This window comes from Cyanistes caeruleus, chromosome 30 (genome assembly GCF_971803275.1).
Source record: "Cyanistes caeruleus chromosome 30, bCyaCae1.hap1.1, whole genome shotgun sequence".
Lineage (NCBI taxonomy): Eukaryota > Metazoa > Chordata > Aves > Passeriformes > Paridae > Cyanistes > Cyanistes caeruleus.
In genome coordinates this window covers 3,878,503-3,903,398 of record NC_141730.1, presented here as the reverse complement: position 1 = coordinate 3,903,398, position 24,896 = coordinate 3,878,503, and the positions used below count along the sequence as shown (strand labels likewise).

At 56.6% G+C, this 24,896-nt stretch overlaps 2 protein-coding genes across 5 annotated transcripts; both read right to left on the bottom strand.

Moving 5' to 3' along the window:
- Positions 1 to 175: 175 nt before the first annotated feature.
- On the bottom strand, positions 176 to 4,719 carry MTMR11 (myotubularin related protein 11). 2 transcript variants are annotated; one of them, XM_086866118.1, is made up of 15 exons: positions 4,567 to 4,719; positions 4,373 to 4,488; positions 3,908 to 3,980; positions 3,648 to 3,790; positions 3,294 to 3,544; positions 3,114 to 3,201; positions 2,946 to 3,034; positions 2,748 to 2,869; positions 2,599 to 2,662; positions 2,320 to 2,390; positions 2,061 to 2,236; positions 1,798 to 1,968; positions 1,421 to 1,612; positions 854 to 1,114; positions 176 to 444 (listed from the first exon to the last, which is right to left on the bottom strand). In XM_086866118.1, exons 1-15 carry the CDS (start codon positions 4,613 to 4,615, stop codon positions 346 to 348), a joined length of 1,965 nt encoding a protein of 654 aa, XP_086722244.1. In that variant the 5' UTR covers positions 4,616 to 4,719; the 3' UTR covers positions 176 to 345. The 2 variants fall into 2 exon arrangements, with proteins under 2 accessions (XP_086722244.1, XP_086722245.1); XM_086866119.1 differs by having other exon boundaries at positions 176 to 441.
- Positions 4,720 to 6,115: 1,396 nt separating this feature from the next.
- OTUD7B (OTU deubiquitinase 7B) lies at positions 6,116 to 24,832 on the bottom strand. 3 transcript variants are annotated; one of them, XM_086866114.1, is made up of 12 exons: positions 24,730 to 24,832; positions 18,609 to 18,732; positions 18,257 to 18,427; positions 17,895 to 18,113; positions 14,335 to 14,436; positions 13,825 to 13,952; positions 13,326 to 13,438; positions 12,613 to 12,740; positions 11,863 to 12,012; positions 11,297 to 11,411; positions 10,535 to 10,619; positions 6,116 to 9,944 (listed from the first exon to the last, which is right to left on the bottom strand). In XM_086866114.1, the coding sequence occupies exons 2-12, from the start codon at positions 18,679 to 18,681 to the stop codon at positions 8,661 to 8,663; spliced, it is 2,568 nt and encodes an 855-aa protein (XP_086722240.1). In that variant the 5' UTR covers positions 18,682 to 18,732; positions 24,730 to 24,832; the 3' UTR covers positions 6,116 to 8,660. The 3 variants fall into 3 exon arrangements, with proteins under 3 accessions (XP_086722240.1, XP_086722241.1, XP_086722242.1); XM_086866115.1 differs by having other exon boundaries at positions 24,734 to 24,827; XM_086866116.1 differs by lacking the exon at positions 24,730 to 24,832 and adding an exon at positions 21,197 to 21,237.
- Between the last annotated feature and the right edge of the window lie 64 nt (positions 24,833 to 24,896).

The following is a 24,896-nucleotide window of genomic DNA, read 5'->3' as shown; positions in this document are numbered from 1 at the left end:
ACGGAGTGTCGCCACTCTTCTGTCGCGACATGGCCGTTGCGGCCAGGAGTGCCCTTAATGCCCCATGTTCGCAGTGCCGGGGGTCCCAGGTCTGGGCTCCCGCAGAGTCCTCATTCCATCCCCATTCCAGTCCCATCCCATCTCCAGTGCCCATCCCTGAGCTCCTCGAGCCCCATGGAGGCAGCATAGATTTAATGGAAAGTGCTCGCCCAGCGTCGGGGACGCCTCGGGACCCCCAAGCACGCAGAGGGAGCCGGGAGCAGCTGCAAGGAGAGGGCACGGGGCTGTTGCAAAGGCCCAGGGCTCGGGAGATGCTGGCGGTGTCCGGCCGATGCTCTCGCGGTCTCAGTGCGGTCTCTGCGTCTCCCAGGCACGGAGCCGGTCCTGGAGCAGCTCCAGCTCCTCAGCCAGCCCGGCCAGGGACGGGGCCAAGCGCCCACGCTGCTGAGAGACAATGTCCAGCCCAGCGTGGGGAGGCAGGGCACGGGACATGAGGCTGGGACAGAGACATAGGACAGGAACACAGGGACGAGGACATGGAGTGTTCATCATGGGACAGGGACACAAGGATGGTAACACAGGGCAGGATGTCCAGTGCAGGACAGGGACACAGACAGGACAGGATGGATGGACGTGGGGTCCATCCGTTCATCCCTCCCTGCTCGTGCACACACAGATAGGGTTAGCTGCATGGACACCAGCTGGGTCCAGCCCAAGCAGCAGGACAGGCTGGGGCCCCCCAAACCAGGCCCCCCAAACCAGGACCCCCCAAACCAGGACCCCCAAACCAGGACCCCCCAAACCAGGACCCTCTGGGCCCCAGCCTCCCCCCGTGTTTCAGTTTCCCTAGTACCTGTTCCTGGGGCAGCCCCCTGAGGTAGCAGCGGTGCCAGAGGCGGATGCAGGGCCCGAGGGTGCAGGGCAGGAGCAGCCCTGGGGGGGGCTGGCAGGCCCCCAAGAGCTCCCCTTGTGTCCCCAGGCTCTCTGAGAGGGACACCCGGTGGGGGGGGCGCAGGGGGGGGCGGCTCCACCAGGGCAGGGGGTGGGGGCACAACGAGCCCTTAGCCAGCGTCAGCACCAGCCTGGGTCCCCCCTGCGGGCAGGGGTCTCCAGGCTGGAAAAGGGGCAAAACAGGGATTAGGAAAAGTGGAGGGTTAGGGTGAGGGCTAGGGTTAGGAATGAGGGTCTGAGGGATGAGAGGGAGTAGGAATTAGGGGAAAACAAAAAGGGGTAAAGTCCGTTGTGAAGGGAAAACAGGGGAGTAAAAGTGGGGTGAAAAAAGGCATTAGGAATAAAAGGGGCTGAAAGAGGAAATGGGGGTAAACAATAGGCATTAAGGGAAAAAGGGAGGGAAAAGCCAGCCAGAAGGACAAATGGGAGGCAAAGGAAGGGTGCAGCTCCCCAGCCCAGCCCCACTCACCGCGCCTGGGGCCAGGGACTTAGCAGGGGCCGGGGGTCCCATAGGGTTCCGGAATTGCTCCTGCTGCTGCCGGGTGTAGCGCCGCCCCCAGGCCCAGACTGGGGGGAAGGTGCAGGTGCGGGGGCCTCCCCTGTGCCCCCCAGGATCCTGCCAGCCCCCCACAGGCCAGTAGGTCTGGCTGGGGAGCCGGGGCTGCGGGACAAGAGTTGGGAGGTCAGTCCCCCATTTGGGATGGGGAAACTGAAGCAGAGCAGGGAAAAGAAGGGGTGAAATGGGAGATCCCAGTTTGGAATGGGGATGGAGAAACTGAGACAGAGTGAGGAGAAGGGGTGAAATGGGAGGGTTTGGGGATGCAGCAATGTGCCCCTGCCCCTCACCATGCTGCTGCGGCCCCGCTGGCGCTGGCAGCTGAAGCGGAAAGTGCTGAAGTAGGGGCTGAAGCTGCTGTCGTGGAGCGCCAGGAGAAAAGCCTCAGTGAAGCCAAAATCTGCCGGGAATTGCCACAGGAGCTGCCACGTGCAGTCCAGGAACAGCAGGAACACGGGGGCCTGGGGGTGATATGGGATGGGGTGGGCTCACCTCCTCCCAGGCAGAGTCCCAACTCCTGTCACCCCAGTGGGACAGGAATGGGGGGTCTCACCTCCTCCCGAGGAGAGTCCCGGCAGAGCAGCCCCAGGCGGCGCGGGAAGGGGTGTCCAGCTGCCACCCACTCCCGCTGCACCAGGCTCTGGAAGCCAGGCAGGGAGCGGGCATGGGGGTCCCCCAGGAGCTGCACCAGAGAGGCCAGGAGGCAGTTCAGGTCCCGATCCGAGGGCTCTGGGAGGGCAAGGTGGGGTGAGGGGAGGATCCCCTTTCCAGCCTCCTCCAGTCTTTTCCATCCCCCATCCTGGTGCTCCCACCTTGCAGGACCACAGAGCAGCGCTTCCCTGCCAGCAGCAACACCAACTCCACAGCTTTTCTCAGGCAGGTGCTGGGGGGCAAAAGCAGGGGTTCAGGGCACCCCAAAATGACACAGTCACCTGTTCCGGTGGCTCCTGCACCCACCACAATGCCCACATCACCCCACAGTGCCAGCTGGCCTGGAGGGCTCGTTCCACCATGGGATTTGCGGTGAATTTCCTTCCTACACCCCAAAATACCTCCCTACACCCCAAAGAGCCCCCGTGTCCCCTGCTCACCGGACATGGTCCAGCCAGCGTGTCCCCTCCAGGGCTGAGAGCCACTTCTCCTCTGCCACCGCACCTGGATCCCATGGGATGGGGTTTCAGTGGAGGGGAAGGCCCCTGGGTGGTCAGGGGGTCCCCAGGGCCTGCCTGGTGCCACTTACCAGGCAGGCAGAGTGCCCGCAGCCTCAGGTGAGCGAGCTGGATGTCAGCGAGCGTGGGCAGCTCGGCCGTGTCGGCCAAAATGCAGGGCCCACGGTCCCCCAGGAGCAGCGCTTCCAGGCACCTGGGGGGCACAGGGAGCCCCAGCTGGGGCCAGGCCAGGGGTACACCTCAGCCCCCCCAGGCCCCCTGGGACCCACCTCATGTCCTCGCTGCCTGGCTCTGAGGCTGGGTGAAAGCTGGCGGCTCTCAGCAGGTCCCCCCCACCCGGGTGGTGCCAGCACAGGCGCTGCAAGAGAAAGGGGGTGACGCCCCAACATCCCCCTGCCAGTGCCCCCTACCCCGCCAGGGCCTGTCCAGGCACTCACAGGCACCCGTCGCTCCTGGAAGTGGACAAAAGTTTGCTTGAGGTCGTGGTCCAGAAGCCCACTGGGCACCCACAGGTACTGGGGGAGGCTGTGGGAATGTGGGACACAGGGTGGAGTCCCCCAAATCACAGGTGCCATTTCCAGTGGCTCAGATAGTGTTGGGGGACTGACAGGCTGTACCTGGGGGCCATGTCGAAGCGCTCATTGATGGTGCTCACCCTCCAGCCCGCAGTGCCGAGACGCTGCAGCTCCTTCTCCCAGTCCCACAGGCTCTCGAAGAGCAGCATGGTGGACGAGCCTTCCTCCTCATCCTCCTCGTCCTCGTCCTCCTCCGGGGGGGCTTCGCCAGGGCAGGACCAGCCATCGTGTCCCTCAGCAGCGTCCCCCTCCCACTCAGCTGCCTCCCGTGCCTGTGCGATGGCATTGGCCACCTGCGAGGACAGCCAGGGGTGGGGTGTGAGCCCCCCAGGCTTCCCCGGAACCGTGGGGTACCCCTGAGTGAGGGTACAACACTTCTACACCTCCCTGGCTCACCCGGAATGCCTGCGGAGCCAACCCGTTCTCGGGGAAGTAGAAATGGAGCAGGCGGAAATCCCGACAGAAGACGGCGAGTTCCTCGGGGATGAATTTGAGGGTGGAGGCGGCCGTCAGCACCTTGGGCTTGGAGAAGCTGCTGGCTGGGGTCAGGGGCATGAGGCTGTCGGGGCCAGCCGAGACCTGCCCAACTCATTACATGGGGCTGAGCCCCGAGACCTGCCCAGCTCATCCCTTGTACCCCCGGATGTCCCCATTACCTGCCACCAGCTTGTGGATGCAGGGCAGGGCCACCTCGTCCTCAGAGCGGAGGAGGCCACGGGAGCCAGGAGCCTGTGGGAGAGTGGGGAGGGCTGGAAACTGCCCCAGAGTGTCCCCCCAGTCCCAGGAAGGGTGATGGGGATGGATCTGGACCTGGCTGTCCCATGTCCCTTGTCCCCCACTAAGTCCTGCAGTAAGGAGTTCCCAGGGTGAAGACGGCGGGTTCTGCAGTCAACGAGCCAGGATGGGCTGGGCGGGAGCTGGGATGGGAGTCAGGGATGCGGTGGGGTGGGGCTGAGCCAAGGGTCGGGGTACGGTGGGATGGATTCGGAATGGGATCGGGATGCGGTGGGATGGAGTCCCGCCGGGGCAGGGGTCCCCCCGGGCAGGAGACGCGGGGCCCCGCCGTCCCGTTCCTGATCCCGCTCCCGCTATTCCCGGCGTTCCTGGTGTTCCTGTCGCACCTGGCCGGGCAGGAAGGCGAGGCGGCGGTTGGTGCAGAGCAGTGTCCCCGGGACGGAGCCGCCGCCGTTCCCGCAGCGCTGCCGGGCGCCCGCCGCCTCCTCAAGCACCCGCTCCCCTGCGGGGACCGACACTGGGTCCGGGGCTCCGAGCGCGCCGAGCCTCCCCCAGACCCCGGTCCCGGCCCCGGCCCTACCTGGGAGCCCGGGGAAGGTCGGGCGACGCCCGCCCGGGGCCCCGCTCATGGCGCAGGGACTTTGGCCGGGCGGGCCCGGAGCGCCGGGGCCAGAGCAGCCCGGGAGAGAGCCCCGAGAGCCCGGCCCGGCTCCGGCATCCCGCCCTCCCCTCCGGCATCCCGCCCTCCCCTGGCATCCCTGCCCCGGCATCCCGCCCCTCGGGGCCCGGCGCTCCGCTCGCCGCCATCCCAGTGCCCGGTACCGGCGGCGGGACAGGGGGGAGCCCGGGGCCGGGAGCTCCGCGGGCGGAGGGGGAGCGGCCTCAGGCACCGCAGGGCTTCAGCGTTGGGGCGGGGGTGCAGCCCTGCGACCCCGTCAAGAACGGGCGGTTCTGCGATCCTGCAAGCGCTGCCCAGCGCCGGGAACCCCCAAACCCCGCCAGCAGGGTCACGGGCGGGGGTCCGGGGCCCCTCCCGGCACACGGCAGCAGAAGCTGCTCGGTGACTCACAGCAGAAGCACGGAGCCTTCTCCTCCCAGCCCAACGCCGGCTCCCAAGCCAAGCCGGCCCCGCTCCTGCCGGCCCCTGCCTCGCAGCGGGCAGCAGGTGCATGGTGGCCCCGGGGCCACCTGTGCCACCCCTCAGTGCCACGAGACCTCCGGGCACCCCAAAACCCAAAGCCCGAGGCAGCCGAGGTAGCAGTGCTGGCACGCGTCAGGATAAATCCTGACACAAACCAGGCACATGGAAAACTCAAGGAACTCCAGTTACAGCTCTGATTTCTGGTGTTTTTCTCCCCAGATGTTTGTGGCTGTCCCAGCTTTAGAGGCTGCAGCTCGTGCACCCCAATTTTCCTCCTGCAGGAGAATCATCTGGCAGAGGTTCCCGGGAGCTTGGGTAGGCTTTTGGCTCTGGCACCTGGCAGATGAGAGGAATTTCCTGGAAGCTTTGAGCTCGGACCTGCTCCAAGCCAGGGGTCAGTCTGGGCCACGGCAGAAGGAAAGATCCTGGAAGAAAATCATCTGGCACAGGCATGGAACCGGGCATGGAGTGTCCACTCATAGAATCAGGAGGAAGGAAGAAACATCAGGAGCTGGGAGAGAAAATCCCAATGACAGAAATCCTATGGGAAACTGTTCCCGGGGTTCCACCCTCTGCCATCCATCTCCAACCACCCCCAAACCTCCTCTTCCTCTTGTTTAAAGCCTCAGCATCCATGTGGCCCATGCGGGGCTTTATCACTGATTTTGTCCTGAGACTCAGGTACCAAGGGAACACACCTCTGGGGTGGCCTTGGGATGCAGCTGGAGAAAAGGCTCCAAGACCAGCAAGGATGGAAAGAAACAGGGAGGGAAGGGTGTTTGAGGGTATTCTTTTTTAAATGAAAGCCAAGAATTAGTACCAAAATGGAATCACACAGTTAATAATAGAAATAATAACCCCCAACATAAATAATAAATGATAACCCCAAAATCCCAATAATTGGATGGAGAAGGGGATGAGGAGCAGCCCCAGGACAGAATTGGGGATGCCCAGAGCCCTTGGGGTGAGGGGATAAAGGAGCCTCAGGTGCATCAGCTGAAGGTTTTTATTGTCAGAGTCTGTGGTGCCACAATGAGGCCACAGGTACAGCCCAAGTGCAACGCTCTGGCCCTGTTCACCAGGAGACGAAATATCACCAATTAATCTGGAATTAATTAAAAAAAAAAGGGAGTTGGGGTTTGAATAAACCACTGCATAATTAATTCACTCAGTGTCATGTTAGTGAGATCCAAAGCTGCCCCAGCCTCCCCTGCCAAGAGGCCGGTGAATGGCGAAGGTGAATCTCATCTAATAAAATCAAATCAAATCTCATTAATGGGTTTTACACACGCTGATAGACAAAGTTTTCCTCCACCAGGATCCGATGGCAGCAACCAGTAAGTGCACTTAGTTTGACCTTGGGGTCACACCACAGTCTCCTCATCCCCATCTCCAGGGAAAAATCCCTCCTGGGGGCAGGTTTGGTGCTTCTTCAGTTTTTGAGTTTTCCCTCCAGGACTGGTGCTTTTCCTACAGGTTTTCTGCCTTCTCCCTTTCTCTCCTCCCCACCAAATCAGCGAGGAATTCTGGGGGCTTCCCATCCCCACCCAAGCCCAGCATCCACTGGGATGGAGCTAACCAAACAGGAGAGAAACTTCCCCAAAACCCAAGGAACAAGTGATGAAGCACCTCCCACCTTCCCTCCCTGCTCCCGCTGCTTCCGGGATGCCAAAATAAAGCTGCTGCTCCGATTTTGGGAAAAATAAACATCAAAAACTGGAATTTAAACCAAGTTCCCATAAGTAGTGTAGGACTTGGGTTGGGTTTTATCCATTTCAGCTTAAAATTTGGGGTGAACCAAGTGGGGACAGAGCCTGTGCCACTTAACCAGCACTGCATGTCCCTTGCCCCGGGGTTAAAGTCCATTGGAATTCCTGCAGTTTGAGGGAGAAATGTGGAATTTGTTCGGAGGTAAGGAGCCAGCTGGAGTGGGTGTCACACCCTCCCCTTCCCACAGCTTCAGCCATGCTCAGGGATTTTATAAAACCAGGGAAAACAACTCACACTGGAGTCAAACCATCCCTGGGGTGTCTGAAATTTGGATGTAAAAATCTGCAGACAAGGAGCATTGCTGGCTGGTCTCAAAGTGTTAGGATCACCTTAGGAAAGGCCTTATTTGGGGGCATTTAGGTGTAGGAAAGGCCTTAATTCAAGGGGGTTTAAGTCTAAATTAACATTTTTAGGGCCGAGTGTAAGGCGCCGGGTGATCCCCCAAGCTCAGCACACTTCCAGCTCCTCCGCCCAGGCCCCCATCCCTTCTCCTGGATATGGCCATGGGCAGGAAGGGGTTGCAGAGTTTGATGCCTTCTGGAAAATCAACCCAAAATAAAATCAAGGGAATGTTGTAAAGCTCTGGCTGAAGAATATAACTCCTGTTTTATTTCCATGTGATAGGAAATGCTGCACCTCACTCCGTGCAGGATCAGGCCCAGTTTGGAAGCTGCAGTTACCAAAAAACCCAAGGAATTCTGTGCAAACATCGCAGTGCTAAAGTGAATCCCACCCTGGGAGCCAAGGAGCTGGGATGGGGTCAGGAATGGCGCGGGACGTTAGTCACAGGAGGATTTTACCTTATTGTTCTGCTTTTTAGCCCTGTTATCAAAAATATGGATTAATTCCGCAGCCTAAAGGTCAGTTGGTGGCTCAGCACAACGGAGCCGAGTTAATCAGGATCAGAGGTAGTACAGAGTAGCTGTGCTCAAGTAGGAGTTATATGGGGCTGTGACCCCCCGGCTCCACCCCGGGACTGGGGGTGCTCTGGGACCCCTTCCCAGTGGGTGTTCCTGGGGGATTTGCCCCACGCCACTGGGAATTCCTGGCAGGAGATGCTGACCCAGGATCTCACCTCAGCTCTCCTGTGGGCTGGGGGTTCTGCACAGGAAGAGAAACCTCCAATCCCCTGGCTCCCCCTGCCTCAGAAAGAGTTTAAAAACAACATTTTAAAACCAGACTTGAGCTCATCCGTAGGAGGGGGGCGGGACAGAGCCCTGAGCCCATCCTGGTGCTCGGTGTCATCCCACCTCACCTCACCAATGTCCAGCTCCAACACGGTGTCGCTCAGTACCAGCAAGAAGAAATACAGAATAAAACCAGTGTTAAAAAATTCCATTAAAAGCTTTGTGACGCTCAAAATGGGGCATTTTTGCTCCGTCCCAGGTGTCAGGAAGCGGGAAGGACCCGGTGGGAGCTGCTCCCCCTGCCCACTCCCAAAGCTTTGGTCTGCTTTATTGAGTTTTTGAGGAATTCTCCCCTCTCACCCTGTGCTCCGACCCGAGCAGCCCCCACTGTCCCCAGGCACCCCTGGGAATCCTCCTCCTCCTCTCTCGCAGGGGCTCTGGGAAAGCAGGGGCTGGTTTCCCCCCTCTCTCCCTCCTGCCCCCCATCAATCCCACCAGCCCCACGCCCATCCGGCCAAACGCCTGCTCCCACCTCCTGCAGAGTGGGAGAGGAGCGTGGGTGGGTGTAAAACCAAACTGGATCTCTGTTATCGCATCCCCCACATTCCAGGGGTCCGGATCCACACAGGGGGAGCATCAGAATCTGTGCACCAGCGCCTCCCGCTCCCTGCGCCGCAGCTCCTCCTTGTAACAGCAGGAACAGAAATTCCCAGTCTCTGGGTGTCCATAAAAGCTGCAGTTGGGCTGTTTGCACTTGGTCTGCTGGATGTTGTAGAGGGCTTGGCTTCTCATTTTATCCGCTGTTCCTGCCTTGTCCTGCTGGAGGAACTCCCGGCAGCCGTTACTGTGCGGGGGGAGGCAGCCGGAGCCCTCGCACTCCGCAGGGAAGGGAGGCTGGGTGTCCATGTCCGTGGGGGAGAACCGGCCCAGGTGGGCAGGGCCAGGGGGACAGGGGCCGAGCCGGCCCTGGTGGTGCCGGGGCAGGGTGGCATAGGGGGGGAGGCTCCCACAGGGCCCCCCTGCCAGCTGCCGCCGGCCCTCAGGGCAGCTGGGTGGGTGCAGCCCCTCAGCACTGCCCATGGAGGGCCTGGGGAAGGTGAAAACGCCGGAATAGCCGGCGGGAAAAGCGGCTATTTTAGCAGCCATGGCTGGCTCCAGGGGCTGGGGAGGGTAGGTGGGGGGTGGCTGGGAGAACACGGGGCTTGGCATCACCTCCTCGCTCCGCTGGGCACCCACCTCCCCTTCTGGCCTCTTGGCCAGGGCAGCGCTGCCCAGAGCCTTCTTCTCCGCCTCCTTCTGCCGCTGCTCTGCCAGGAAACGTTCCTCAGCGTCCAGGAGGTACCTCTGGATCATCTCCTCCTGGAACTGGTGCCGGCTGCTGGTCTTGAGGTGGCTGGCGAAGATGAACTTGCGCTCGCCCTGCATGGCCGCGCGCAGGATGCTCAGGCTCAGCCGTACGTCACTGCTGTACTTGTAGGGATCTGACGGCTTCTCCAGGGCTGCTTTACCTGGACACGTTTTCTCTGCAGGAGCTAAGTCTCCTGGGGAACATTCCTCTTTGCTGTCTTTCCGTGTCTTCAGAGATCCTTTCTTCTTCTTCTCCAGGGTGTCTCCCTGCCCATTGCTCATGCTGCCCTTCACAGCTTTGCTGTGCATCAGGCCCCCCATGTTCTTTTTTAGTTTGCTGCCCAGAGTCTTCCCAAAGCTTCCCAGCTTGTTGGCTACCGAGTCTGCCCGTTTTTTATCCTTCTCCTTCTCCCGCTCTTTCTTTGGTTTCTCCCTGTCCTTGCCTGCCCTGGTGCCCCCGTTGCTGGCAGAGCTGCTGCACACTGACTCCTTGTCCGACTCGCCTGACTCTGCTGCCGAGCGAGGGTCATCACCTGCGGAGGCCGTGGGGGATTCTGGCTGAGCCAGAGGCGCCTGGGGAGGAAGGAAAGACAAATATCAAAGTCTAGAAACTCCTTGGGTAAAGATTTTCAGGTGGAACATGAAGCAAAGGAGGTGGTGCTGCCTGGAACATGGAGGGGACAGCATCCGGACACAGTCACTGTGTCCCTGGTGCATCCTGCACATCCTCAAATATCCCTGTGGCACCCCTTCCACCTGAGCTACTCCAGGATCTTATGATTCTATTCTGTAATTCTATGATGCCTCCACTTGCTCGAGGTTCCAGATGCAAAGCCAGGGAAGAGGAGGGGTGAGACTTGTCCCAGTCTCAAGGTCGCCGTGAACCAAGACCTCCCATCTGTTTGGAACATGGGGCATCCCTGAGGGGCATAGGGGCTTCTGGGACATGTGAAGACTGAAATGAGGCACGGAAAATTCTAGGGAAAAGGCGCCCAGCTGCAAAACTGAGTCACTTCCCTGCTCTCTGAGCAGAATCAGCCACAATTCCTGTGGGCACAGAACCCCACAGGAGGCAGAGCCCCCAGGTAAGGCCCTACACTCTTCGCTGTAGAGAGGAGGGTTGAATAATTAATAGGTAAAGAAGATCCCCCTGGTCCCCTTACCTGCATGTCACAAGGCAACGTGATCCATCGGACATTCATGTAGCTGTGCAGCAGGTGCAGTTTGGCTTCCAGCGACAGCGTCACGCTGGCATTGGAGCAGAGTAAATCCACAAGTTAGAGCCATTTTCCATTTCCCACCTGGAAGTATCTCCCCCCATATTTACATTATTCCTTGTGTTATGTATCTAAATGGGTGTTTTCCTACAGCAGGTCCAACGACACAGAAGGGACAATTATGCAGCATTCCTTTCAATGAAAACCCAGAGGGAGAAATCAGATTTCTCAGCATTGGAAACAAAATGCTTCTGCCTCAGAGACAGGAATTGCTGGGACCAAACCATGGTGAGACCCGCCCAAAGTCTCAACCAAAGCAGGCATGGTTTGCTGGCCACCCCCTCCCCACTCTAGGGACCCACAACACAGGGATTTGGTGGAGAATGGAAAAATGCACCATTGTTGTGCTACTGTGACAGAAGATCCTCCTCTGCTGGCAGTGTTTTGAGCTATGCCCAGCCCAGAACTTCACGATATGTGGGAATAAAGCTTGTGAGATATCACTGGCCCACCCAAATCATATCAAAATGAAGGAAAATGAAGGAAAAGTTGCTCCATCCCATGAAGAGTGTCATTCCCTGGGCACAACTTTCATCCACCACAAGAAATCCCAGCCGGGGTCGGGACTGACCCCATCATCCTCTCTGCTCTGCAGATCACCCAGACCCTCAGTGGAGCCTCACCCTGGATCACCTGCAGATCACCAACCTGGCCAGCTTGACATTGTCACTGTCGTCCTTCCCCCACTGCCACTCCTTCCCGGGATCCACGGCGAAGTGCACGGGGAGCAGCTTGTGCTCAGAGTCTGTCAGGGGGATCACAGCTGCCCCGGGACAGAAATGTCACGTTTACAGCCCAAAAGGACAAATACTCCACACTTGGAGCCAACTCTGAGCACCCACCAGGAGCATCGTCACCTCTGATGGGAATGGCCTCATGGCAAATCCCAGTGACTGCCAGCACCTGGGACCATGGAATCTCCAGAGCACCATGGAATGCCTCATGACTCTCAAAGGAAGAGCTTCACAATATCCCATCTAACTCTGCCCTGTGTCAGTGGGAAGCCATTCCCCTTGTCTCGCCACTCCAGGCCCCTGTCCCAAGTGTCTCCCAGCTCCTGAAGCCCCTTTGGGCACTGGAAGGGCTCCAAGGTCAGGACACTGTTGGTTTTCTGGGCTGACAGTACATGTTGATGGGTCCTGGTCAGCTTTTCCCCCCCAGCACCCCCAAGTACTCCTCCTCAGTGCTTTGTTCACCTGAATCTCATCACCCACCTTGATCCTTTGTGTTTTCCTTCTGCTCCATGGAGACCAGGGCAGAAAAATGGGCTTGGTCATAAGCCAGAACCAATGGAGACCGGTGGCATTTGTTGGCTGGGACTTCCAGGGGCAGATAGATCCCCCCAAAGGGAATTGGGGCGAATGCTGGGAAGAAACAAGAGCGGTTAGTTCTGGTCACAGGTTCAAGAGTTCAGAGTTGTTTGTGCTGCAACTGTCAGAATGAGCCATTTGCCTCAGTTGAGGGCTCACCTGCAATTATCTGTCCTCAAAGGGGACATTAAACAAAACCACAACCCAAAATAGATGTTTATTTTACATCAGTAGGATTTAAAATGTAGAATAAACTGGCATTTTCTATGAAAAGCCCTCCACTCCCCACAAGACAAACTTTGCCCACAGAATGATGGAAATTGATTAACCTTTTCTGACAGGAAACTGAAGCTGATGGTGGAAAATCCACCACCCAGGGAACGGAATTTCCCATATCTAGATGTGTGTGTAGGGGCAAAAGCGGTAGAAGAAAGAAAAAGCCTTGTGTGGATGCTCTTAAAGGAGCAGAAATTGGGTTGGGAGCCAAGCCTGGCCCTGACCCCTCTGTGGGTTCACCGGTAGCAGGTCAATTTTCCCCCCTGTGCCATTCCCAATTCCAGGTCCAGCCTTCAGGGCAAAGAGGCCCCAGAAAACACAGGGTGGAAAGGAAAGGGGGACAGATCAGAGAGGCTTTGGAAGTGAGGCAGGTCTCACCTTCGCCGCCCGAGTCCCGCAGCATCGTGTCTGCCACCACCACGATGGGTCTCTTTAGCACATGGGCCAGGACAAAGACGTGGAACTCCTCCAGGCTCTCGTACACAGGCTCCTCTGAGCTCTCCACCCTTGGGAAAAGGGGAAGTTGAATGCCATCCCTTGGATATTCAATCATTTGCTTTGCCACACCAGGAGGAGATTTCCCAGTCAGCCACGCAGAGGTGGGTGGGCAGCACTAAGGCTGATCTCAGCACTAATCTAAAGGTTTAGGGTGTGGATTCCCAAAACGTCCTGCTCCAAGACAAGGGCTTGCGCCCAAGGAACACCCAGCTGCTGCCTGGCATTGCTGAGAGTCCCTTACCTAAGGAGCTGGACAGCAGTGGCAGGGAGGTGTCTTGGAAACAGAAGTGAGATGGCAAGAACTCTGGGTTATTCTCTCATTTCAAAGCAAGCAACATAAGGAAACATAAGGAAAAGATTCATTCCCTACTCAGTCCATGTGCTACCCCACAGAAGAGGCTGTGCAGCACCAAAATCCTTTCCTGGGATGCTCTATGTGCCTTGTGTTTCCTTGGGATCCTTTGTCCTTCCCCTGACACCCCAATGAGACAGAGCACCACAGACCCACTGTCCTGCCCTGGAGCAGCATGAGAGCTGTGCCCTGAGGGAATACATTCCCTGTTTTACACCTGGATGTGCTCTCTGCTCCGTACCCGCTGCAGCCGCCGCCGTTGGTGCCGTAGTGCACGCGGGGCTCACTGGATGCCAATTTGATCAGCTCATTCCACTCCTTCTGCCACTCCTCCTCCGTGTAAACCAGGCCAGACTGAAAAACAGCAAAGAGAACCCAAAATCCTCCAAGTGGAACTCTTCCAGTTGCTCCAGCGCAGGTTTATACCCACAGCACAACTTTCCTCTATGGGTTTATACAAAAACAATCAACATACTGTGCACCACGTCCTCAAAAGTGCTTCCCAATACTCATCCAAACTTCCCCTCTCAATTTAAATCCATTCCCCTTGTCCTGTCACTCGTCCCAAGACCTTTTCATTCTGCTACAGCTCTGACTGCAGGACAACCTTTACCACAGCACAGTCCAGTGGCACAGCAGGGAGCTGCCCAAAATTCCAGACCCGACAGGAAGCACCTCCCAACCCACAGGATGCTCCCCTTGGCAAAGAGGGCCCAAAGCAGCATTCAGCTGGCTCCCACCTCCTTGTTCTGCTGCGTCTGCTGCCAGCGCCATCTCCGCCTCAGCGCTTCCCGCTCCACTCCCTTGTCCATCAGGGTGTAGAGGGACTTCCGGAGCATGAGATCCCGGTCATGGAAGCCCCACATACCTGCAGGGAGATGGACTGAAAGGTCAGGAAGGGCTAGTGTCACTCCCTGACCCACTGAGCTCCCTGCACAGATGCACCAGAGAAGGGAAGGGGCTGCTCCATTGTCCCACATTTCCTTCAGCAATCCAGGAAAACTTGCCAGACAGAGAGGGAGAAAGATTTGAGAAGCATACAAGCTGCTGGCAGCCCCTTCCCTTCAAACCATCCCACTCCCAGAGCCCGAGCACTGCGACTGCTCTTGCCCACCAATGCTGCTGCAGCCAGAGGAGCAGCGGCATCCTGGTTTCCCACCAGAACGGGTGGGTCCTGCTCCCAAAGGGGGATCTGGGCTCTTGTCCAGGGACTGGTTGGCTGTTTCCCTGGGGATTAAGCCAAGCCTTACCCAGGGAGGCAGCATGGAGCAAGCAATTCCCATCGCCAGTGGTGGCCAGGGGCAGCAGCCGCTGGCAGCTCGGATCCACCGTCACCCACCAGTTGAGACGCCCTGGGGAAATTTGGGAGAGCATGAAACCATGGCATAACACGGACTAGGGAACCCTGGGGGGCACTGAGGGGCTCAGCCCTTCTGAAACCACAGCCAAAAACCAGCTGAACCAGTGGGGGAGTGTCTGGACAGGTGGGAAGGTACAGACCCATCCCAGGACTAGGGGGGAAGAGTCAGGACAGTGACAAAGCAACAAGAGGACAAGGAAGCCAGGACTTCCACCCAGACCAGTTTTCCTCCATCTGTTTTTCCCGCACCCCCTTATTTCCCTCCCCATAGCCCATCAGGCTGAAAATGTGTCCAGGAGCACAAACAACTTCTCCAAGGAAAACCAGCCTTTTTCTGCTTCTTGGAACCAAGTCCCTCCAGTTTCAACTCTCACATGGCCAAGTTTCCCTGCTCATTGTTTTTTAGGCAGAATACTCCAGGATTTCTGCTGATCCCAGCAGCTTTCCTGCTGCAAATACAAACCGACAGCACTTTAGACCGGGAATTTTGGGTCATTGTGGTGATTCAAGTCAAGAGCAGCTAAAAATAGAAGGCAGGGAAAAATGCCCAGTGAGCCCAGTGTGGCTGTAGATTCAGCCCTTCCCAAGGGAGCGAAGCCGGGCTGGATCAGGACTCTGAAGCCCCCGTCCGTATCTTGCCCTGCCCTCAACATCCCTCCTTGGCTGCCATATTTTCCAGGACTTTGGATCCTGTGTAGCAGGCACTTTTTTGGCTGGATGAGGCTGTTTAGGTTTCCAAGTTGTATTTAAATTTCTCCTGCAGGAAACCAGCCCTTTTTTCCCATCGTTTCCAAAGCGCCTCTCCTTCCTCTGGAGCAGGGATCCCAGTACAGACAGAGGATTGCTGGGAATGCTTTGTACAACCTCAGGCAGGGCAGCTGGAGAGGAACTGAATGCAGAAAACAGGGCTTAAAACATCCCCAAACACTAGAAAACAAAACCCACGAGGTTCAGCATGACACAGGCAGGTTGTTCCTGTCCCCAGCACCAGGAAAGGGACCCGCCAGAGCCGGGAGCGTTCCGCACTGAGCCTGGGACAATGGCTCTGCAAGGAGAAGCTGGCTGTTCCCTCAATATTCCCAACAATATACTCCTGGCACGGAGGAGTTGGGAGCCTGGCCAAGTGGCCCAGGGCCACGGGAGCAAACGCAGCGCCTCACAGGAGCTGTCCCACACGTAACTCTGCTAGGACAGCACTGAGAGCTCCTTCTTATCCATTTTTCCTCATTCCTGCAGGATTTGATGCTCTTCTACACGGAGTTTGCATGTCTGGTTGGTGCTTCAGAGGCTGCGCAACCTCTGCCCAAGTCAGATCTGAGGGGACACACCTTGGAGAGGTATTTCTGTGCCCAGTGTTTGCACTGACTCCAGTTACGCAAGAGAAGTCGTCTCCAAAGGAACTGCACGCCCAGCCCTCCTCCCAATGTTTTGCTCCCATCGAGGCGGCGGAAAGGCCGAGAGGCTGCCCAGAAGTATCGAAAACAACACATTTCTCTGTGTGTGGCTCGTAAGAGCCAGCCTTGAGAGCTCTGCAGGGAAATCAGCTGGATTTAGGAGCCTGAGGGATCTTCCCAGAACGGCCACGGTGGCAACAGATCTGCACACAGGAAAAGTCCATTGGCATCCAGAAGCTCCCTCTGCATCCAGCACCGTGACCCTACGTTACCCCACAGAACACCTGTTTGTCCCCACAGGGTGTTTGGGGAAATCCCATCGTATCGTCCAGCAGGAGCCACCTGAACAGGTCAGGGCAATGGGAAGGAGCTGATGGCTCTGCCCAGCCTGAAGGGAGGATTGCCTCATCCAAACCACAAATGGCTTCCCCAGGGCTAGCGGGAATCCACTCTCGCTGGTGACACAGGGAGCGTCCTAGGGATCCAACACAGACACCGTTCATCGCCCTCTGTGGTGACCAGAGACCAGCGGGGGTTTCTCCCTGGTACAGGTGAAGGACCAGGATCAGGATCTTTCAGTTCTTCATGATTTTTTTCCCCTAATATCCTCAGGTAAGGCACCATGGACTTCTCCTCCCCGTGTTCCATAAGCAAACCCACTCTGCAGCTTCCCAACTCAGAGCAAGCAAGGCCTGATTCCCGATCCACAAGGGTTTGTGTCAAAGGATGTCAAGGCTCCACTGAGGGCCAAGATTCCACCTGCACCACCTTTCCATACCACCCCAAGCACATTCAAAGCATTCCCAGAGGATCTCATTGAAGTTTACAGCCACTTTTAAAGCACTTACTCTGCCACAATGGTGTAACAAGACCTCTGAATACATGGGGAAGAGGATCTGAACATTTATTGGGCTATAAAATATTTCCTTAATCCCCTAAGGACGGTGTGTCTAAATTAGTAACTGGAGTCTCTGTATATCACAGCACCAAACTCAAAACCCTACTTGGAATCCAGCTTGGAATATTTCATAGCTGCACTACAGCCCTTTGTTACAGACAAAACATTCATTTATAACAACCCACAGACATTCAAGTCTCCAAAAGGCATTTTCTAAAACTGAATTTCTAGATTTTTTCTCATTAATGGCATCTCAGCACACCTGAAGTGCCCCCAGCCCACGGATGAAGCACCCAGCAACCCCCAGCCCCGCACCCCGTTTGTGCTGGGACACAGGAACCCAACCCCTGGCTCTGCTGGGATGAGATCTGGGGTTTATCTGCACCAGAGCCAGCAGCTGCTGTCACCGCAGGGTGTGACAGTGTAATGGGATCGCTGGGATCAAGTGCTCATTCCCAAAACATGAGAATATTTCTTACAGCAACTCCTGAGCAGGAGAGGGAGAAGCTGGGCCCCCAGAGCGTCTGTTATCCCTAAGGATAACGTGTTTTCTGGTATGTGCAGCACCACGGGAACAGCGGGGGCTGTAAACCCTCCTGAGATCCCTCACAGCATCCTGCCCCTGCCCACGGGAACCATCCTGGTTCCAGGGATGAGGTTTTTCCCTGCCAGCACGAATGTCCCTCATTCCCTCATTTACAGACCCCTGGCAGCTCTTCAGGAACCTGATGGAAAGCAAAGCAGGGGGTTCCTCCCCAGGCACCCAGCAGGCACTGGAGCAGCAGCATCAACCTCCAGGGTCTGTAATCAATGCAGAATCTGTCAGCAGGACGTGTTACACAGGAATTCCCTTTTCCCAGTCTCTCCGTGGGATGGGCAGGATGGAGCACTGGGATGCTCCAAGGGTGAGACAATGCCAGTTTTGGGGTGTTTTCCCTCTCAACTGTGCACAGTTATAACATGTTATAACTGTTGTAACAGCCCTGGGTTATTTACACTCAGGTTCCATGGGTGAAGGGAAGTGGCTCCTACTCAGCCCTTGCACCAGGTCATAAAAATGCTGGAATGTTCCCTGTTGGATATGCATTCATGTGATATCCCGGGGTGCTCCCATGGGTGACACTGCCCAGCTGCCCACGGCATGGATCCAGCACTCACCAGCCTGCTCCAGTGCTACCAGCATGGACTGCTCAATAAGATCCCGTTCGATGAAGCTGCGGAAATCCTCGGAGTACACGGTGAGGTCGGGCAGCTGGAAGGTGCAGATGGGCATCTCCAGCAGGTGTTCGCTGCTGCTGCCGTTGCTGGACACGTGGGAACGGGCCAGGGACACGATGGTGGAGCTGGCATGGGAGATGCCTCGGGACAGGCGCTTCTCTAGGGGAAAGAAGGAAGAGCAAACAGCAAAGTGGGGCAGGAGCAGCAAATCCTGGCCAGCACCAAAGCTCCGCGGTTCTGGCAGCAAGCGGATCGCTCTGGCACGGGGATTTGGGAGATGCCTCTGTCTCCAGGACCCTGACCTTGCACGATGTCATCCTGGCGCTGCAGCGGGGGCCTCCCCGGCCGCGCCACCTCCCGCTCCGGGGGCCGGGCCCCGCGGCCCTCGTTGAAGGAGTGCGGGAGGTTCCCAGCGTGCACCTGCCGGAGCTGCTCGAAGTCGCTCAGCGCCGCACTCAGGTCCCAGTTCTTGCCTGGATGGGAAGGGAGCAGCGCTGGTCCCCCTCACCCGGCACGGAAACCGAGGCACTTCCTAAACATCCGTGTCGGAAACTATTCTGACCCCAGCTCCCTCACCCTCTTCCAACCCTTCTTCCTCCTGGCTCACCATCAGCCACCCCGGGCACTTCCCTCATTATTCCCAGTTTTCCATACCTTCAAGGAGGTCTCTGGCCAGCCCCGGCTCTGCCCCTGTTGAGCGGACAAAATCCGACAGGACGATGTCCATAGCCGAGGCCAGATGGAGTCAGCGGCACCGGATCGGCTCCTCGGCATCAGTCTGGGAACGACACCAAGAGCACGCCTGGACTGCACATCCCGGTCGGGAACGAGCTGAGGGGGATGTAAACCTCCCCCAAAAATTAACTGTGCTTGGGACTGCTGGTTCATTCTTTGGGAATGGCAAGAACAACACCCACTTTGCTGTAACAGGCAATGGGCATTTCCTTGGAAAATTCACAAACTAAACCCAATTCTCATCTCAAAGGTGGTGGAGCTCTTCTTTCCAAATTAGGAATAAGGATCCAGGAATAAATTATATAATAAATGAGTATTTGGGAGCAATAAGAAAGCAGGAAGTTTCTCCTGTACATTTACAGGAAGCAGATCCTTCTCCCATTCCACTCCAAGCACCCCAGCTGTGAGGCAGGGAAGGGGAAGTAAGGACAAAATGCTAGAACTAGATGTGTCCTAAGGAAAATACATTTTAAAAAGCCCCTTTCAAGCCAAAAAACAAACCAAACCAAATGAAACAATCCCAATTCCTCTTGCAGAAAAAATCAACGTCTAGCCAGAGCTCCTTTCCACTCCAGAGCCCCTTGCCAGGCTCCTTTGACTCCAGAGCTCCTTCCCAGAAGGGAACAAAACCACAGATCTATTCGTAAATCTGGATTTTGTCAGGTTCTGAGCCTGTGGAAGGCGTGTGCTCCTGCCATGCCTTCAAATCCTGATTTTCCGCATTCCTCAGGGCAGAGAGGGAAAGGAAGAGCAGCCTCATCCATAGGAGTCCAGATCAGCAAAGTGCTCCATGCAATTTGGGGCTTTGCAGTTAAAGTCTACGATAAGAATTCTGCCATCGAGGAACAGAAAAGAATGGTAAAAAAATTTATGCTGAGCTGAAAATCTGGAAGGGGAAAATCTGGGAAGGCTGGCAGAGGGAGCTGCTGGTGTACTGAGCATAAGAGCAAATTTCAGGATTGTGTTGAATATGAACAAATCTGGTTGTTTTCCTGGTACCCAGGAAATAAAGTCTCTTTTTCAGGATTATCCCTAAAGATGGGCAAAACCCCCTGGGTGCCTTGAAACGTTTTTTTTTCCAAGATTATCCTTAAAGGTGGGTGAAATTCCCTTACAGCACAACTCCCCACAAGCAACCGTTACATCCAGTCTTTAACCTCAAATTTCTTGGCTTTGCTGGAAAAACACCATTCCCACTCCCACAGTCGTGTGGCTATTAAGCTCCTCCTCCCAGAAAAACTCTGTATTCCTTCCCTGCTGGAGCAAGCCAGGAGCTGCGTTGCAAGAAGTGATGCCAAAGCCCAGTGCATTCCAGGAGCACAATTTGGCAGTGATTCCTGCTCTTACTCCACCAATTTAGGGAACATCCCTAATTAGGAGTCACACGTTTGGATCCTCTAATCCCTGGCAAGAGCTGCAGGAACAAGCAGCAGCTCCAGGATGAAACTGGCTGCAATAATGGGTAAAACTTCCTTCAGGTGGGCGTGGAATTCCAATGAAAATGAAAACTCAGCACACGCAGTGGAGGTCTGGGGAGGGAATAAGAAGCACATCCCACCCCCTCGTCCTTGGCATTCTGAACTCCCGCGTGCAAAAAAATGCCAGGGAAAACACAGATGGAAAACTCTGGGTCCAACAAGGCGGTGATGGATTGTTGGAGATTTACTGAGGGTTCGGACAGAGAAATATCCCCACCCCAGAGTTACTGATTATTTCCCTTTCCTAGTGGAAGAGAAATGCTCTCTCCTCTTCCCTCCCTCCAGAACAGGTTGGAAATATGAGCCCAGGTAGGAAATCCAAGCCCCAGGAGATTCACAACTGCAAATCCATCCCCCAGCAATGGAGCAGGTGCTGAGCATGCCCCAAAGCCTCTGGGAGCACACGGGGATGAAGCACGGTTGGGTGTAATCCAAAGTGAGTGTTCCTGGCACATTCCAACCAGAAATATGTGGAAAACATCTATTTAGGACTAAGCCCAGTTGTTCCTGTGATCCAGGCGATCCAAACAGTTCTTTGCAGGACACACCAGCAAGCTTTTCAACAAATGTTTAACAAATATCCCCTCACACTTCCACAGGGCCTGAGCACAGTAACTAACACTCCTGATGGAAGAGAGGAGTGATCAGCTGTGCTGGGGTCGCACATCGCCCGGACCAGGAGCTGCAGCTCCATGCAAACAGCATTCCACGGTCTCACGCCCATGGGAACCCAGCGAAAGCCCTATCCCAACATGCCAGCAGATCCACCCAGCACTGACACCAACCTTCAGCCTTCCAGGCAGCAGGAATCTGCTCAATTCCGCCTCAGAGAATGGGACAAAGCCAGGTTTAGCCAATCCCAGCAGCCTGCAATTCCTTCCTAACAGGAATTCAGACTTTTAACAACAAATGTCCACCCAAAATAAGGGGAAAGTCATAAAATCCCCCAGAGCCTCCTCTCTCTTTCTGCCTACTGCCTTTCCCAGGGCAACTCCAATGGTCACATGCCAGGTTTGGGAAGAGACTCACCAAGAGCAGCAGAACATCCTGGCCCTCCCTGCAGCACTCCCTGCCCTGACATCATCAGGAAACCAAGGGAGGAATTCAAGAGGACACAAGGTCCAAGAGCTCAGTGTCACTCGGCTCCATCCTGGGGGAAATAAACCTTTGGGAACACTAAAGTGAAGCAGTTCACCAGAACCAAATGTGAAGCAGCAAAACCAGATCCATTCAAAGATCCAGACTGGAATTTATGGGGCTTTAATTCCCTTATTTTGTTAAATTTCAATCGTGCTGAACATACTGCAGAAACAGGAAATAATTCTCTTTGTTAGGGCCAAATCCTGACCCAAAGTCAGCCACAACCGGTGGCTCCAGCATGTTTATAAAGAGACTTCCAGAAATATTTCAGGAGCAGCAAACTCTGATGTCTCTCTCCTAGACCTGCCACGTGATGTTTTGCTGAGGGCAGGAACCAAGCTGGGAGCCAGGACTCCACTCCCAGGGCTCTCCTCCCAGCCCAGCCCCTCCGCCACATCCCATCCCCACAGGGACACAGGGAACCCCAGGCCAGACCCTCAGCGAGCTTCAGGTGAGGCAGGAGGTGCCCAAATCCATGGGAAATTTGATCCTGCCAGATCCATGCGGATGTTTTTGCTCCCAACATTGGTGAGCTGCAGCAGAGTGGCAAACCAGCACATATCAAACTCCTAAAGCCCAAATCCTCCAAAACCCAGGGATTTGGCAGCACTCAGTGCTAAGCAGGGGGTCCCGAGGGGAAAGGCCATGCTGGGATCTGCAAGTGGGACATGGGAGCAGCTCCCACTTGGGCCCTATTGGAGTAACAATGAGAAAAATTAGCTTCTCCATGAGGTCCAAGCGAGCGTGTCCTGATGCTCCTGAAGGAGGTTTCTGCCTTCCTGCTCTCCCCAGAACAGGGGGGGCTGCCTCCATGCCATCCCACATCCCTGTCCTGGCCCAGCAGGTTACCTAATGCCGCCAGAACAGCCGCACGCCGCGCCGAGATTAACGGCTCCCGTCCTGACCTGACACCTGTGCTGTGCTCACTAAGCTCCGTCCGGAAGCGCCGGATGGGCCACAGACCATGCAGCTCCTGCCTCTTCCAGGACGGGAATCAACCCGGCTTATCATCACTAAAAACTGCTATTCCTGATAAAACTGATGGTGCAGGACACCCGTGGAGCTCACCAGCCCCCAGCCCAAAGGAGGGGAGCTATGAGTGCAGAAGGAAGCCAGTCCGAGAGGGAAGAATGGAGATGTTGGGGAACAGATGGCACAGGCAGCTGTGGCAGTGCTGGATGTGGCTCTGTGGCTGCACCTCATGTGTGGCAGGAGCAGCTCTCCAAGATTTACCATTCCGGGAACCGCAGGCTCTGGAACCTCCGGCAGAGTTTTAGCACAATCCAAAAGGACAGCACATAATCCCTCCAAATGAGCTTTCCCAGCAGGGTAAAGGGGCTCCTAAAACCACGCTGGTGCTCACGAGTCAGAGCAGGAGTGAAGCGACAGTTATGGAAATCATACCATTTTTATAAAGCTTCAGTGCTTCAATGAACAGCTTTATCCCGTTTTTTCCAGAGCTCCAGCTGCTTCCCAGTGCTCCAGACACAGCTGGGCTCCTCCCAATACTCGGGTTATCCTGAAACTTGGGCTATAGACCCCACCAGATTGACACCTCCAAGACAGATAAAAGCTGAACAAACACAGCAGTTCCATCAAATCCAGGCTCTGTCCCACCATCATTATCCCTCTTGGTTATCAATTCCTCTTGCTCCCAAAATCATAGGATTCTCTAATGAAGCACTGACAACGAACTCAGTTCTCTCAGTGTCTGTACCAAAGAAATTCCCTTTGAGCCAAGTTCTCCCTAAACCAGGCCGTGACTATTTCCAGCCTGGTTCTCTGCAAGAGCTGGGCCTGGCACATGCTGTCCTTGCCTGTATCCCAGGGGGATGCTCCAAGTGTCCCCTCTGCAATCGAGGCCACAGCAGCTTCATCACCAGTTCCGCGCATTTTCTCCCCAGAATATTTCAACCCAATGCTCCTCCCACAAGGAAAATCCATTTTCAGTCATTTGCAGGGATGAGTTCAGGATGTAACTCAGGACTGTGAGAGCTGAAGTGCCAACTGAGGGCCAGAGCATCTCCCAGCACTCCCCCACAGACAGAAGAGCCACATCCTGGCACTGAGTGGCACGGATTCACTACAAATACCAGCAGAAAATTAAATAAATTCCAACAGAAAACCAAAACAATCTATACTAAGTCACCAGGAAGAGCAGAGTCCTAAATTTTAAGCGATTTGGGCACACCGCTCCTTTTCCCATCCCCAGCCGTGCTCCATCCCAGTGGAATTTGGATGCTCCTGCCCACACCAGGGGCTGACAAGGGTCTCACACCTGAAGCACACACAGGAGATGCAGGATGTGTATCCTGACAGCTGCCCCTTCAGACACATCCAACACTGCATCCACAAGTGGCCACACCATCTCCACTTCAGAAGTTTCCTTAGCACAAAACCACCTTTAGATAGCTTAAACATCCCATTTCCCTGAAGAACGATTCAGCATGGACATGTGCCAGGTCAGGAAGATAAAACCCAGCAGTGCCAGTGATTCAGAGTGAAGAATCCCAGCTGGAAGTTTGGACTTTCCAGTTCCATGACTTCAGCAGACAACAAAGCCTTTAGGAACCCGGAGATGGCCGGCTCCTGCCCGGAGCCACCCCAAGTACCCCCTTCACAGACAGGAAAGCCGAGGGGCCCCGCTGCATTCCCGGTGCACTGAGATCCAACCCAGCTCCCGAGAGGCTCCGTCCCGCTACCATGAGCGACTGCCAAGGCCTCGGAACAGTTTCCCCGGAGCTGGGGATCGGCCGGGGCTGGGGCCAGGAGCTGCTCCTCGCTCACATCGACAGCACGGAGACCGGCGAGGCAGCGGGGAATCAGCCAGACGAGGAATTCCCTTTCCTCACGGATCGGGACTCGCAGGGTTGTTTCTGAGCTCGTGTTTCGCTGCCGACGGACCCGAGCCCGGCCCCGGCTGCCGCTCAGGGCTCTCCCCGCTCGGCCAGGGACCCCGGGAGCGACCCCAGCCTGGACCGGGCAGCCGTCCGCATATCCCGGCGCTCCCAGGAGAAAGAAAGTACCAAGAGGACAATTATTTCGCCCCAAGTCGCCGGGACCAGGAAAATGTCACTCCCCTGCCCCAGGGGCAGCGGGGTCGTCCCCTCCCCTGTCGGTGGCTCCAGCGGCGGGACAGCCCGGGGGGCTCCGCACCGGGAACGGGCGGGGGGAGCCCCCCGGCCCCGGAGCTCCCCGGGCTGAGGCGGGACCCGCAGCCGGGACCCGCACCCCGGGACCCACCCTCGTACCCCGGGACGACCTCCGAGACCGACCCCAGAACCCGCATCTCGAGACCGACACCGGGACCCGCCCTCGCCGCCCCCTGAGGCCGCGCCATGACCCCGCGGGCGCCGCCGACGCCGCCCCAAGGCCCGGCCCCGCCAAAACTTTCCTGAGGTCGAGCAGGGGCCCGCCGTTACCTACGAGAGACTCCATGGGCGGCCTGGCACGGCCCGGCCCGGAGCGGCCCCCGGGCCCTCCCGCCGCCGTCGGCGCCGCCGCCGCCGCTGAGGCCGCTCCCGGGGCGGGGGGGGGGGGGGAGGCGGAACGGAACGCGCCACCCGGAACGCGCCGCCACCCCCGTTCC

Coding starts and splice junctions, on each gene's coding strand:
- MTMR11 (XM_086866118.1), bottom strand. CDS start 4,615: ATGAGCGGGGCCCCGGGCGGGCGTCGCCCGACCTTCCCCGGGCTCCCA. Junction 3,545..3,647: donor TGGCTCCGCAGGCATTCCGG/GTGAGCCAGGGA, acceptor CTGTCCTCGCAG/GTGGCCAATGCCATCGCACA. Junction 3,035..3,113: donor TCCAGGAGCGACGGGTGCCT/GTGAGTGCCTGG, acceptor TTTCTCTTGCAG/CGCCTGTGCTGGCACCACCC.
- OTUD7B (XM_086866114.1), bottom strand. CDS start 18,681: ATGGACATCGTCCTGTCGGATTTTGTCCGCTCAACAGGGGCAGAGCCG. Junction 14,437..17,894: donor GGTAGCACTGGAGCAGGCTG/GTGAGTGCTGGA, acceptor AAATTTCCCCAG/GGCGTCTCAACTGGTGGGTG. Junction 10,620..11,296: donor GACAATGTCAAGCTGGCCAG/GTTGGTGATCTG, acceptor CTCCAATGCCAG/CGTGACGCTGTCGCTGGAAG.